This window comes from Pimephales promelas, chromosome 5, assembly GCF_988280905.1.
Source record: "Pimephales promelas chromosome 5, fPimPro1.hap1.1, whole genome shotgun sequence".
Lineage (NCBI taxonomy): Eukaryota > Metazoa > Chordata > Actinopteri > Cypriniformes > Leuciscidae > Pimephales > Pimephales promelas.
In genome coordinates, this window is record NC_142773.1 from 23,428,604 (window position 1) to 23,444,491 (window position 15,888).

Consider the following 15,888-nt stretch of genomic DNA (forward strand, 5'->3'; position numbering starts at 1 on the left):
AATCACCCATCACGCCTTTCAAGGCCAATAGAACAAGAAAGCGGAAATAAATCAGGATGAAGGATGAGCGAGAGAAAGAGAATCATCACCTGTAGTTCTTTATCAGCTGCTTTGGCGAGTTCTCCGGCCAGAGAGTCCAGCCTCTGTCTCACCGGCCCGTCCACTGACAGCACGTGGGCCAGTTCACACAGCGAGGGGTACAACTAGAGGACAGCGCAGACATAATTCACATACCAGTCATGATCTCTCGCTATTAACTGTTACACGTGACATGAGTCATGCAGGTGATGTCTTTCATTTTTAAAGGGATACTCCACTTTTTTTGGAAATAGGCTCATTTTACCACTCCCCCAGAGTTAAGCAGTCGAGTTTTAACGTTTTCGAATCCATTCTGCCGATTTTCTGATATTTAGAAGAATATCAGTAACCAGACCGTTTCTGGTCTCATTGACTTACTAAGTAGGAAAAAAATATATATACTATGGAAGTCAATGAGACCAGAAACTGTCTGGTTACTGATATTCTTCTAAATATAAAAAAAAAATCGGCTGAATACATTCGAAAACGGTAAAACTCGACTGTTTAACTCTGGGGGAGTGGTAAAATGAGCCTATTTCCAAAAAAAGTGGAGTATCCCTTTAATGTTTGCTCATAAAAGCAATGGTGGTGGCTTAAATGAATAAACGAAGAACACGCGTGAATATCTGGATTTAACACAGAACATAAATAAAATCTGACTGAATGTTACTGTATAGCCATCCAAATGACGTTAAGCAAATATCAACATTAATGTGATTACAGAAAAAAATCCACATTACTAAAATGTCCAAGCAATGGAAGTAATATGTACAGTAGTATATCATTTCTGGAATTTAAACTTCGACAAGTAGACATACTTGACTGAATTTGTTTCTCATGATCTTAAAAACCTGTTACTTCAAAGTCTAAATGCTTTATAATACGCTGAATTAGTTTTGTAGACAAATATAAATGTGCCTAAAAATGTTACTCTTTACAATATAGTTCAATTTGTTCACATTAGTTAATGCAATGAACAATTCTTTTACAACATTTATTAAATTAAAAGTGCTGCTTTCAACATTCATTTTAACATTTCATGTTGTTTAAATTAACATGAGAGAATGTAGCCTGAAACATCACGAATTAACAATAAATGAGCAGTACTATAATTTATTAATGATTGTTTACCTACATTAAAATATACTGTAAAAAATGTTCCTCATGTATTTACTGTCATTATAGATCAGTTTAAAGGGATACTCCATTTTTTTTTGGAAATAGGCTCATTTTACAACTCCCCCAGAGTTGAATAGTCGAGTTTCATTGATTTTTCATTGAGTTTCATAGTATATTTTTTTCCTACTATGGAAGTCAGTGAGACCAAAAACTGTCTGGGTACTGATATTCTTCTAAATATCAGATAATCGGCTGAATGGATTCGAAAATGGTAAAACTCGACTGTCGAACTCTGGAGGACTGGTAAAATGTGGAGTATCCCTTTAAGGCCGCCGTGTTAGAGAAACAATTTTTTACTTTAAAAAATATATATTACTGATCCCAAACATTTGAATGATAGTGTATTTAGGGTATAATTCTTACACTTACATTTATTATGTTACAGTACATAGTTTTGATGACTGAAGCAAGTGATAGTGGGTGTCCAAACTTTTGACAGGTAAATACACAAACACACTCACAGCTCGAGAGTTCCTGGCCTCCTTGAGGACCTGTCTGGCTGCCTGTAGCTCTTCCCCTTCACCTGTTCCTCTCAACACACACACCTGCTGCTGCACACGTACGCACAGACGCTCCATCACCTGGGACAGCAGGAAGAGAGAAAGACAGAGACAGAGATGGAAAGAAAAGGAGAACAACAAAGAGACGATAGAGATATAGCTGTGTGAGTTTGATCTAACAATACAAAGTTCACATTAGCAAGGTAAAAGAGATGCTCTCTCTCTCTCTCTCTCTCTCTCTCTCTCTCTCTCTCTCTCTGTGTCACACACACACACACACACACACAAATGTATGGTAAAAACCTTTCTCCTATCCCAGTTTATAGGGAAGAGACCAATATAAGCAATCCATTCTCAGGCTGACCCGAATGGGAACGCAAATGGTAGAATTCCGATTATTTTGTTGTTGAAAGAAGTCTCTTATACAAGGGCTGCATTTATTTGATCAAAAATACAATCAAAATAGTTGTACTGTGAAACATTATTAAAATCTAAAATAACTGTTTTCTCTTTTAATATATTTATTAATATATACTAACTTTTAATATATATTTTAGTTTAAAGTAAATTATTCCTGTGACGATAAGACTGAATTTCAGCTTTTAAAGCACTGAGAATTGAAATTAGATAATTGCGAAATAAGTCTGCTTCTGCAAAAATAAATAAATTAATAAATAATTAGAACTAACCCTCATTATCACCATCATCAACATGATCACGTACTAGAAGTGTGAGTGAATCGGATCTGGAGTGGTGAAGAGTAAGAGAGACCATGAGGCGTGTGAATATGAGGCGGTGGTCTGTACCTGTTCTGCAGTACTAGTGACCAGCCCCTGATGCAACCGAAGAGCCTGTTTCTGAGAGAAACGCTGAGTCTGGTTATTCCTTAACAGAGCCCGCTGGATCTGAGAGAGACAGAAAGAGTGAGGGAGAGAATACTCATTAATGTCAAATAAAAGAACATTGATGCTCAGATAAGCCATGCAGTCATGTGGAAATGATTGTAATTATGCTGCAAATTAATGAAAGATAAATGTATTGTCTGCGGTGTCCCTCTCTCAGCACTGACCTTGTAGAAGTTTTACATCTCTGGGCTCATTAAACGTGTATAAACATTTCGACCACCTTGGGGCTGTTAATCTCAAAACAGCTGTTCAAAACAGTCACATGATACAAACACAGATTTTTTTTTATTTTTTTTTTTATTTTATTTTTTTTTTATGAATCAGTCCCATCTACAATGAGATCTAAGAATTCAACCAAATAATCGTGATTTTGGGGACAAATGTAAAAAAAAAGTCTGAATTTATTATTTATGCATTCTTTGCCTGCTAAATGCCCTGATTGACCAATCAGAATCAAGTATTTCAGAGAGCTGTGCAATAACACCAAAATAACCAGTCTAGTTAGTTCTTTTATTTATAAAGCACATTTAAAAACAGTCTGAGGACTGACTAAAGTGCTGTACAAATCAGATAAGTCACACAAAATAAATAAGATCATCAACATCATTTAAAAGCTTAAAGAACAACAAATAGGTTTACAAGAGAGATTTAAAAAGTTAGAAGGAGGGAGCAGCCCTAAGATGTGCTGGCAGGCTGTTCCACAACCTAGATCCCACCACCGAAAAGCTCTTTTTCCTCTACACTTGAGGAGTCTAAAATCCCTCCAGTCAGTGATTCCAAGTCAGGCTAGGCTACTTCAGGCTAGGCCAATCATAACACATGGTGCTCACATGGGTCTTCAATGTATAGAAGCAGTTGGGCATTGAACAACTGATTCAGATCACTTGGACGTGACTGATTAAACAAGGTAAAAACAATATAAATACTGTTCGTTTCCTCACACAAACCGTTCGTTTCGTGCCTCAGCCCATCAATGTGTACTTACATTTACGAGTCATTAAATCATGTTTAATTTGGACTTCTCTGTGCATGCTCTTTGCTCTTTGAGGTGGACCCCCTAAAACTGCATTATAGGACTGACAGACAACAACGGTTTGACCGAAAAATGTCAAAATTGAAAATACTGTGGAAACAAAGACACCTACATCTTGGATGCCCTTGAGATAAGCTAAAACATATCAAAAATTAATTTCAAAGTGAACTATCCCTTTAATATTTACTGTATCAACAGCCAATATGCTAGTAATATGCAAGCTAATAAGCAACTAGTTTTGTTCCCCAAACTAATTTGTTACCATATCTTCTTTAAAATGAAAAAAAAAAAAAAAAAATCATCACTCTTACCTTGGTTAGTGCCTGTTCTGTCCTGTCAGGAGCGCTACGGTATGCCTGTGTCACATCACTGAGTGGGATGGGCATGTACTGCAGAGTGAAGTTACTGAGGAGAGAGTAAAAATTATTAAAGTCTTCCCCAAACATGGCAACACAAGAGATGAATAAGCTCCAGCAAGAGAGAAAATGTGTCTAAAGAAACAGTTGGGTTTTTTTTTTTTACTTTTAACAGAGTACTCTGTTTCTTTTAACAGATTTTAAAGCATTATGTACTGAGAACAACACTCTCCCGATGATTACAGTCTCCTGAATGCAAGAATTCAAGTCTGTTAAAAAAGTTTCTACATTAAATAATAGTTGTGTAGATCTCCAGGGAAGAGAGATGTTTCCAGAACAATGCTCTAATTGTGCATTACAGGCAGGTTGGAGAGGTGATGAAAGACTGTGCAATACACATTCAAGTAAGCATGGACTGAAGCTCTTATTTCTTTCCCAGTAACAGCATGCTGTGAATAAGTTTGAAAAGAGATGAGTGAGTCAGTTCTCACATGGGTGAATGTGCATGATACGAATGTGAGTGTGTGTGTGTGTCGTACTGTTCTAAGGCTCGAGCCACATCTTGGAAACCCGTTGCACTTGTGTTATTCCGATCCCACGTCACACTTCTACAAGAAAGAAACAAACCATGAAAATCTTAAACAGTACTAGACAATTATGCATTATTAATTATTAGTAAGTACACTCAAATAGAATCTTCATGCCTTTTGTACAGTAGATTTTCTGCACTGATTTTGAGGACAAATCTGCTGGATTTGGTTTTAAATATGGTAAAATGTGTTAAACAGAAAATAATTAGGGTCATTGTCATAATTGTAAATTTGTAAATAAAAAAACTTCCAGGGGGATGTGGGGGGATGCAATGGGCAATCTTAATTTTTCTGAAACAATCAAAGCTTTTTATGAAAAAGGTTGTATCATTAGAAGGTCTAGGGCCAGATTTACTAAACAGGGCAAATTAGCGTGAGAGCGCCATCCCATAAAAGCACAGATGGGAGTGAAAAGTTCTGCTCGAGCACACTGAAAAGCGCAGATGCAACCGGATCGGTTTCATAATGAATGACCAAAGCAATCTACCAAATTTAGAATCTGGTTTAAGACAATCTGCTTTTTCATGTGGTAAATAATGGTACAAACACCAGTAAATTGACTAGCGCAAACCTTAGTAAATCACCTTTTCATGATTCATTTAAATGCTCCCCTCCCATAAAGGGAAACTCCTACGAATGCATATGCAATAAGCTCACTGGCAAAAATAACCATCCCCACCTGTGCTAATTTTTCACATTAAGTAAATCCTGACCGTAAACTAAAATGAATAGTTTGCCTCTCAGTCAACAGGTTTTTTGTTATTACAATAATGTATATTTTTGAGACAGTGTATAATTTTTTTTTATAATTCATAGCACCGTAAACCTGTTCTCCTAAGGACAGACTACCTGAGCGTGGTGTTGATTTGCAGGGCTTTACTGAGCATCCTCGCTCCTGTGTCATCAAGTCCGTTCCCACTCAAATCCACCTTCTTCAGGCAGGCGTTGCTGCCGAGAGCGTTCACGAGCACAGTGCCTCTCGAACGCAACCTGGAGTCAGCCAAAGACAAGCTCTGCAGGGCCTGTCAAGAAAGAGCAACCAGAAAGAGATAGAAGTATGTGTGTGTGAGGTTGCAATGTCTGTGATCTGTAAAAACAGCGCTTAATAATTGATCAAGCAAGGCGATATCTGCACTGAGAGGACTACATGCCCTGAAGGAGAGAGAGTGAAGGAAGGATGGATGAATCACTAGTGCTGTAATACACCAGACCATTAGAAAGCTTTTGTACCCTGCATGTGTGTTTGAGAGTGCAAGGTGCGTATATGCTTGTAAAACACTCACACACTCTTCCTCCTGCACGAGATGCACTAGTTTCTGCAGAACCTCGTCCAAAACCCTGCAAACAAAGGAAACATCAGGTCTTATACATACACACACACACACTCCCTCAACCCCAAGATTAATAACACTTAACACACCTCCCCCCAGTCCCTCCTCTGCCTCCCTGAGAGCCTCCTACTGTGTACCCACATTCAGTTTGAGATTGCAGATGGTTTCACAGATTTTTCTAACCTGCTTACCTCATCTGCCTGTCTCAGAGTGGATATGTGTTATATCTGTTAATCTGTGTATGGTACTTAAGCTCTATATCAACTGTGTGAAGCTGTTGATTATCACAGAACATCATTTTGAATAATCCATCAATCTGTGAAAACAAACAGTTGACCCTTGCAGTAATGCATTTAAGTGTTATGCGTTTTTTGTGAGGGGTGGAACTACAGTAGGCCTACTATAAAGCAATGCCAATTGATTTACAGCCAAGTATAAAAAAATATTTTTAATGTTTCGAAAAATATTGGTAACGCTATATAATAAAGGTCCATCATTAATAGGGAACTATATATACAGGATGTAATGCAGGACCAATGAGTACATCAAGTAATAGCAAATTTAGGACTAAAATAGTTCCTTTTTGGGTAATTAATGATTACTGAATGAGATTACCCACACGAAGAACTAATAACTAACAGATCAATTTTAAATAATTACTAATTAATAATAATCACAACACTAATGTGTCTGACAAGTGAGCGATTGTCTTCTTTTTTTTTTACTCTGAGCATGGTCATAAAATGCACAAAAAAAAGTCAGTCTGACATTTTTCTTTTAAATGAGCATATTTATGTTTTTAATTTTACTCTTATCAGTGACATTTTTGAAAATAAGGCATTTCTACTGTATAACCGAACAATAACATTTTAATGCCCTTAAAATGAAATTACAGAATCTAAAGATAGGAGCCTGATAAAAATACTAATTTAAAAGAAAAATGTCAGAGGGAATTGTTTTGTTTTGTTTTTTTTTAAATCTGAAGTCTTCATATTTTAAAATGTAATTTATTCATGTGATGGCAAAGCTGAATTTTCAGCATCATTACTCCAGGCTTTAGTGTCACATGATCCTTCAGAAATCATTCTAATATGCTGATTTTATTTATTTTTTTCTTATTATCATCAATGTTGAAAACAGTTTCCTTTCAGTTGCTCACGTTCAACGTAGTCGACGTGTTGACTGATTGGGAATGCGCACAGGCGTAATTTCCTATGGGTAGCTTCCCAATTTTCAAATTCCTTTTTGTGCCCCTCCCATTTCTAAAACCAAAGTTACACCCTTGCATTTGCAAGCGTGAAATGCATCACACACTCCGCCCCCACGGCGCAAGTATAAATACGGAAGTGGATGCACGCACTAGTTGTTTCTCGCCGAGGAGCCGAGTGTAACTCGAAGTCAGTGGTGGTCCAGCAACAGTGGCGACGGGACTACGTCTCAGTACCCTCCTTCTGGGAACGAGTGTTACATATGTAACCGAGACGTTCTGCTTCTATATTACTATTTTTTTTTTTTTTTTTTTTTTTGGAAACCATGATACATTGTTATGTTACATTCTAGTTCTGTTTTGGTTTTCATTCTCTCATTCTCTTCCTTTTCCGGGTTGCCCGAGTTCTGTTCGATTATTAGTTTCCATAGTTTCCTCATTAGTTCCTCACATGTTCTTAGTTCTGTTGATTGTCTGTGTATTTAAGCCTCTAGTTTCCTCTGTTCATTGCCATGTTGTTGTTGGTTTACGTGGTTGTTTTATATGTTGTTTCCTGGTAATCTCCTGAGTGTTCCATGTAGGATTTGGATTTATTAAAGACTGTTTTTGTCCTATTCTTATGCATTGTGTGCTTCATACAGCAACCTCAGTGACCGTTATATTTACATATATAAAAATGATACACAAACATACAAGAAGCTTGTAAACATCATATGCAATGCTTCATAGTAGTGGCTGGTCACTGCTAAGCTGATTTGTTTGCTGAAACTCTCTGATTGGTAGATGATCTTTATTCCCGGGGTTACAGGTAGTGTAGTTCTTCACCTGGAATTTGTCCATGATTTATTTATTTTTTTATGATATTGTAATTATGTTGACTGATGGCTTCAATAGAAACACTTAACATCCATTAATAACCTCAAAGCTCATTGTAGGTCTGTCTTGAAAGGTTTATATTGTTAAAAACATATTTTCACCAACCTAGAGAACTTGTCCCTTTTCAAACTGACAATTTAGACCATTTAGACAGCTCAAATGACATTTTTTACTGTAGGATTCATGTAAGTGCTTTGACAAAAATATGAGTTCCACATTTCCCACTTGCCTGCAAGGCTTCTGTAAGTGCACATCTGTAAACACATTTTTGGTAATCGACAGCATCAGACTGTTACTGATAGAGCTTAAGCTGTATTGAACCTTTAGGCGCTTATCTTCAAACTGCCACAGGCAGCTAGTATCATTTGCACTTTAAGTCACTTTGGATACATGCATCTGCCAGACAAATAAATGTATACACGTATATCTGTTTGCTCTATGATGTGTCTCTCTCAGTCTGGGAAGATGTACCTGCCCTTGATGTTAAAGTTCTTGCCCAGCAGCAGGTGTTTGAGGGACGGGTGTCTGGAGAAGGCAGGAATGACACAGAGAAGATCAGCATCCAGCCCTGAAATGAACATGAAAATGAAGAGGCAGAGTCAAAGGTGACTGAAGCAAATGCAACTGAGGGGAAAGAGATGGGCTGAAGGTCGGTGGGAGCAGACGAAAGCTTCTTTTCATTTATGCAGTTAGATGTCTCACCGTTGTCTGAGATGTCCAGTGTGCTGATGCAGGAGACTCTGGGGAAAAGGTCCTGTATTATTCCCGCTCCAGCAGACCTGAGCTGAGAGGCAGACAAACGGAGAGAATGAAAAAGAGATAGAGAAAGACGGGATCATGGGTTGATAGAGAGAGAGAAAACGCTCAGAGGCTCAAACATGTATAATTTATACTATGCACTTAAATATTTTTCAATAACTCAACTGAAAGAGCATGTTGCTATCAACACCAAGGTCAAATTAACTGCTTTTTCATTTCTAACAGTCAATCAGTTTTGGAATAGTTTGTTATGTTGAGACTAGGGCTGGTTGCTTTTACTCCAGTGGATTTTTTTAGGACGATTTTTTTGAAGGTCAATTACTATGCAGGAACATTTAGTATTGTTTTGCTATTCTAAAAAAGTACAAGCATTTTTGATCCAGAGTTGATCCGGAATGACTCCATTAGAAATAACTCCGCACTTTTTTTCCATTTTTGAAGTGCAAAATGTATAGAGTATCAGTTTTGGACGTAATTACAGTTATTTAGAATTGATTATTTATTACTTTTAATACAAAATAATATTACTACCAGAACTTTCAAGCCATGATATTGGCAACTGAAAAAGTGATTTACACCATTATTATATTTTAGATGTGACACTATATGGGGTAAGTGTCACAATAGAATAGTTCTTATAGTTCTTTCAACGAAATATAAACAGTAGAATATGTTTTTCATCAGTCAATACGTAAAAAGTAGCATGCAAAAAATAAAATAAAAAAAATTGATGAATTTTAAATTATTTGGTCAACAAAAATTGCAATTAATAACCTGAATGAAAAATAAAATCCCTGGCCTAAAGCCAACATACAAAATATACTGAAAGTGTGACAACAAGCAGCACATAATGTTAACTATTTTCCAAGCCACGGTAGTGAGATTTGCGGTAAAGTTAAAATAGTTTATGATTTGATTTCTGAGAACAAATAAAACAATTACATGAGGGCAAAATAAGGCCCCACAGACATCAACACACATTGCATTCTCAAAAGAAACCTTGAAAGACTTTCTGTGTGACAAATTCAGTAGCCGACATATCTGTACACACAGTAAGGTGACCACAGACTGAAGGATCTCCAGGCAACAGAGAGAACGACATGCATTTATAGAGCTCAATCCAGATTTAGGGACACAACGGGGGATGGGGTACCTCACAGCTGCTAATGTCCAGGTGTAGGTCAGTGATGTGAGGATTGGATGACAGCCCAAGGAACAGAGCTCTGTGAACAAACACACGGACGTCGTCATTACTGGCAGCATTACATGCCTCATTGAAGAGACTTAGCCTTCTATTATGTGCCTCCATGGCTGATCTCCATAATAAATCAAATCAGAAAAGGTCTATATGGACACTGTCAAAGCGTTACGCAAGACTTAAGGGATTAAGGGGAAAAGAGCTTAGAGATTAGTTCGAGTCCTCTGGTGTGGGCTGGTGCTGTTGACAGAAGAGAGCTAAAATCAGGTGCTCAGCTGGGTGTGACAGACTGTTGTGCGCTCAGTTTGTGTTTGTGAGCAGGGAGGTAGTATGACCCTGTTTGAAATGCTTCATTTGAAAACATTCTGGCTTTCCCAAAATAGCAGCTGCGTGAACATCTTGACTCTGACCTCAGTTATGAGTGCAGAGCTCTAAAACTAGAAATGAATCGCCAGAAATTTCTTCAAGTGGGCTTTTCACACTCAAAATTGTTAACCATTTAATGAACACATCCAGACGAAAACAAAGGATTGTGATTTTGCGGTTTGTGTTCTCTTTTAGGTCATTATAATCATAACAGATTTAACAGTTTATTTATTATGAGCCTCCATTGAAGGATCTAGATGTCCATTAATAGTAAAATTCAAATATTATGAACTATCCAATTCAATTCAGTTTAGGGTAGCAAGAATTGCTACAGGACATTTTCAACACAAATAATAATAATAATAATATTAAATGCTTCTTGAGCACCAAAATCTGCATTTTAGAATGATTTTTGTGATCATGTGACATTAATGACTGGAGGAATAATGCTGAAAATTCAGCTTTGCCATCACAGCAATAAATTAAATGTAAAAATATATTTAAATAGAAAACCATTGTTTTAAATTAATCATTAAAGGGATACTTCAGGATTTAGCATTAAGCTTGGTATTAGTAGAAAACCTGCAGTATTTTCGAATTAGCCTGCTTTCCACCCTCATATCCCCCTGAGACGAGAGATTTATGTATTTTTTGTCTGGAAAAAATCCTCGGATCGTCATTTTGCGTCATCAAGGGATTTTTTTGGTCAGAGGCTAAAGACTACAGTCAGTAATAGGGGCTGTCCCGCACGTTTTCAACCCTCCCATAGAGGGTGGGATCTCACTCACAGAATGTACACATAGTGTCAGCCATCTTTTTTTAGAAGCTAAGCTAGCAGGCTCTTGTTTTGTGGAGAAAGCTGAGTAGTAGGGGTTACCATCCTCTTTTTCCCGGACATGTCCGGCCGTCGATGTCCGGGATTCAGCTTTTGCTTTCTGCGGTCGCGTTCATTGTTTACATGCACACCTTTTGTTTCAATCTAACTGAATTCATTCTGATTGGTGAATCTGAATGTAGTGTTTTCATGAATGCTAAACAAATGATCGGTTGATGTGCGCTTTAACATTGCTAAGAAAATTCCCGCTCCTCTGTGAGAGATACGGTGACAGGTGTCACTAATCGTAATCCCGCCACCGGCCTCGCGCCTGTTCGTCCTGCTCGCCACAGTAAACATAATGAATGGCGACTGTAGAACGCAAAAGCCGAATCACAGACATTTTGGGCGATCTCGAAACATTTTCGGGCAGACTCATCACAGAGACTCACTAGTAGCCTAGACTTGTTGTTTAACTGCAGTGCTCTGTTACCGGTAGGCGTGGCCTCCTAGGGCAGCGAAGCAAGTGCATTCTGGGAGTTCATGTCTTTTATCCACATAAGCCAAAAATACATTTTCTGGGTTTTCTCAGTCTAGAAAGCTCCAAATTCAAATTCAACGCAGAACAGAAAGTTCTTTTACCACTAATGGACAGTTTAGTTTGACATGTTTCCAAAAATGATGACTTACTACACTTTTTACTTGTACACTACACAGGGGGGTGTGGTTGATTTGATCATCCCAGCAAGCCCTTTGGTGTATCTATATTACATCAAAAAATATGCCTGCCTTTTAAAAATTCATGAAAGTGAGGGATTTTACTGCTGGCTTCATGCTGACATGAAAACTGTGTATTCTTGAAAACTGCTTAAAAGGATAGATCACCAAAATGATTTAAATTCTGTCATCATTTACACACCTTTTCCCCCCAAGTCAATGGTCACCAAAACAGTTTACAAACATTCTTTAAAATCCCTTATTTTGCATTCAGGAGAAGAAAGAAAGTCACTTTGAAATAATATGAGGGCAATAATGATGAAAAAAAATTGGGTGAATACCTGAAAAGTAGAGATAATTAATTTAGGGTTCAGTTCAGGATATGGCAAATCCTGGGTTAATGTGACATGGGTTATCTTGTTCTATAAAAGTCACCCAGCTTAAACCAGCCTAATGTGGTTGGCTTGTCTCTCAGAATGTGAAAATCTGGTTTGTTGGCTTTAGAGCGGTTTTAAGGCTTTAGAGTTGGTCAGGCTGGGAAACCAACTAAATCAGATTAAACTAGCTAAACTGCAGCATGAAAAGGCAAATCGCCGACCGGGCTCACCTCAGCACGTCGGGAGGCATTTTCATAGACGCCAGACTGATGTGAGTGAGACTGAACGCTGAACTGAAGAACTGACGGAAGGAAGGAAGTGTCTCTCTCACTTTCCTAAAAGGATGACAGAAATGAAGGGGATACTTTAATTCATAATACATCATACCATGCTTCACAAAACCCTGAGCAATAAGACATAAAAGGCTCAAAAGTATACCCTCTGGCTTATTTGAAAAAGCGTTGTTTGTATACAGTATATTACGTGTTATACATTTTCTAGCTATCTTAGTTTACGGCATAAAACATTGGACTAAACAAATTTGGGTGGGACAGAATTAGACAGGGAAAATGAGAAAAAAGGAGACAGGCAGTCAGTGAGGGATATGGTGGGGGGGTCTAAAAACATGACAGTTTATGATAGCATTTCTGTGTTTGACAGTGACATTATCATTTCAGAGAGAGAAAGAGAGAGAGGAGGAATATGTGTAAACGTGTTAACAAGAGCAGAGATTGTTAAGGGAACATTCCCATTTAATATTCATGGGCTCTCTGTCTTATCAGCTCAGACAGATTTACATTGCTGCCTTCACATGACACTAGCGTAGCCAGATTTACTCGTATGGAGATGCCCATGTGTGCAGTGGTTCTGTGTTTGGATGTGTATGTTTCTAAGTGGGAGTTGAGGTGGGAATTTGAGAGAGGATGAAATTAGAACTAGAAAAAAGAGGTTATGTTTGCAATAGCGTACTAGAATACTATTATTATTGCAGCATGCTGAGCACAATGTGCCACGACCTATTGCATTTGTCAAAAATAAAAATAGAAAGGCCTGTTCACACCTAGAACAAAAACTATAAATATACATATAATGATATCTGTATTAGCATTCACACCAACGCATAATAATGTTATGACTATTTTAAGGGTTATGTCGTCTGACACTTTAAATGTTCAAGCTCTACATTTTGATTGGCTGTTAATGTTTTTTTAACGTTCATCGGCTGGAAAAAAAAATCGTTCACAAAGAAATTCCAATGAGATTTGTGTCATTACGTGACAATGCAGCACAGTTGTTTGAAACATATTTTGGCATAATGTGTCAACAAATATTACTACTAAACTGCACAGTGTTCAGTATGTAAGCAAGTATTTCAATTCCAACACAGCCAAAAAAAATAAATAAATAAATAAAAAGATTGTTTCAATCTTTAGACAGTAAAATCCACCCCTCTGCAAATTCAAACCCATTTAAGAACAAACACATTTGTAGGAGGTGCAAATGATGAAGAAACCTTCCATTCTGAACAATAAGTTCAGCTAAAATTAGCCTCATTTTTCAGAGAGTTTCTCATAACGCCGTTAACGTGCCGAGAGGGGAGATGGAATTGCTGTTCGGGTTCAGAGGGAGTGAGGCAGGAAGATGGATCATTGCATTTCAGTGTCTCCTCAGCCTACAGCTTCTCACATGCAGACACATGCATGTTTACTTGCCATGCCATAGGCTTTTATCATAAAGCTAATGATAGAGTATTGGTAGAATTAACAAAACAAAACATTATTTGCTTCATTTATGAGCTGTTTTTCCAAATCAGGTTTTGAAAGATTTGGCTCACTCATGGAGACACATTTTTTCACACGAAAACCTGTTTTCATGTGATGCTGTTGCAGTAGCTGTATTACCATCTGTGTAATATGCAGGTCCACCAGTTCTATCTGATCGCTCATGTCCCACTTTAACTCATAATGTATTACTACAGGCACTTTTTTTCCTGCTGAGCAACCCATTTACAACCAGCTTCTGATGGTAGTTAAATCCAGCTGGTACAAGCTGATCATTTATGGTTACTAACAGGTCCAAACTGGTCTGGGGTGCGTTTCCCGTACAACGACGTAGTTCACTGTTTCACTACCATAGTACGATGCATCGTTGGAGAAATCAACTAGCTTGTCACGACTGTTTCCTGAAACCCACTGTCGCAAAGTATCATTCAACCACGTTGGTTTCGCACGTGGTGGAGTAATAATAAGCAATACTTTTAATAAAACAGTTTGAGATCCAATTAACGATAGATTTGTTTTATATAAATTCCAGACATGTCATCTGAGGACTATTTCTAATTGTTCTCAGTTGTTATGCTTTATTACCAGACTCAATATTTGACTCGTTCTTACATAGTAGAGCACGTTCGCACATGCGCACTCTTCAAACACGTTACTTCAAATCTTTTGAAAAACTAAAAGACGTAAATTACATTTGTATGTATTCTAAATAAAAGGCACCGGTTGTACTAAATGTCAGCTTCCTTATTTTGCTCAAGATAAGGATTTATTACCTCCAAATGTCATGCAATATAGAAACGATGCCTCTAACCACAGGTCGAGAGCTGTCGTTCAAACCACCCAACTTTGTGATGCTGTTTGCGAAATGTCCGTTGGAACGCCGACTCGTTAAACTATGCAGATAATGACGGAACTTGCGACCTTGGCTAACGATGCTTTCGGCAAACGCACCCCTGGATGGTTGACGAGGAAAAGTATGAGCAGACCTGATGTTGACCTGTTAAATATTTGTTTTGTTTTCCAGTAACAGTGAAGACACCATTCTAAGAAGACACGGGGTATGTTTTCATTGTTATGTGGATGATACCCAAATGTATTTAACAACCAAGAGAAATGAACCTTCTGCCTTTACATCCTTACTAAGTTGCCTAGTTAAATCTTGATTAGCAGATTTTTTTTTTTTTTTACTTTAAATGAAAACATAACCAAGGTGATCATTTTTGGGCCCACTGATAATTCTCAGATTATCAGCTTTGATCTAAGTTGACAATACACGTTTAGATCTTCACGTGTACGGGACCTGGGCGTTCTGCTTTGAATCTTTAAACCTTGACAAACACATTTCTTCTGTAATAGAAGAAAAACTTTAAAACTTTTTATCAACTTCGTCTGTTGTCTAAAGTCAAACCTTTCCTAAATCATAAAACTCTAGAGATGGTTGTTCATGCTTTTATTACCTCACGTTTTCAAATTTCAAAGTCTCAAATTGCTTGTCTTCAACTAGTTCAAAACGCAGCTGCAAGATGCCTTCTTAATAGCCTTAAAAGCGCCCATATCACCCCAACAAGAGGAAGATATTAAGGTTAAGGTAAACCTTCTCTTAGTCCCACATTCCAGACTCAAACTTGAGAGTTTTCTGTGGTTGAGCCATTTAGAAATGAAGATAGCCCCTTCCTTGACCACTTTTAAGTCTCAACTAAAAATGCACTTATTTTCCATGGCTTATAATAAAATAAATAAATAAATAAATTAGGGCTGTGCAAAAGTTAATTGCGATTAATCACATCCAAAATAAAAGTCTGTGTTTACATAATACATTTG

General features: G+C 37.6%; 1 protein-coding gene across 2 annotated transcripts in view; it reads right to left on the minus strand.

Moving 5' to 3' along the window:
- The window catches only part of carmil3 (capping protein regulator and myosin 1 linker 3), a 51,437-nt gene that overhangs the window by 8,998 nt on the left and 26,551 nt on the right, over positions 1 to 15,888 (minus strand). For both annotated transcript variants that reach the window (XM_039654703.2, XM_039654702.2), the window contains exons 16-26: positions 12,517 to 12,621; positions 9,968 to 10,037; positions 8,758 to 8,839; positions 8,527 to 8,623; positions 5,925 to 5,979; positions 5,491 to 5,663; positions 4,591 to 4,659; positions 4,007 to 4,100; positions 2,564 to 2,662; positions 1,719 to 1,838; positions 90 to 203 (exon numbers count right to left, since the gene is read on the minus strand). In XM_039654703.2, coding sequence (XP_039510637.2) covers positions 90 to 203; positions 1,719 to 1,838; positions 2,564 to 2,662; positions 4,007 to 4,100; positions 4,591 to 4,659; positions 5,491 to 5,663; positions 5,925 to 5,979; positions 8,527 to 8,623; positions 8,758 to 8,839; positions 9,968 to 10,037; positions 12,517 to 12,621 — 1,078 coding nt within the window. The remainder of the gene's footprint in view (positions 1 to 89; positions 204 to 1,718; positions 1,839 to 2,563; positions 2,663 to 4,006; positions 4,101 to 4,590; positions 4,660 to 5,490; positions 5,664 to 5,924; positions 5,980 to 8,526; positions 8,624 to 8,757; positions 8,840 to 9,967; positions 10,038 to 12,516; positions 12,622 to 15,888) is intronic.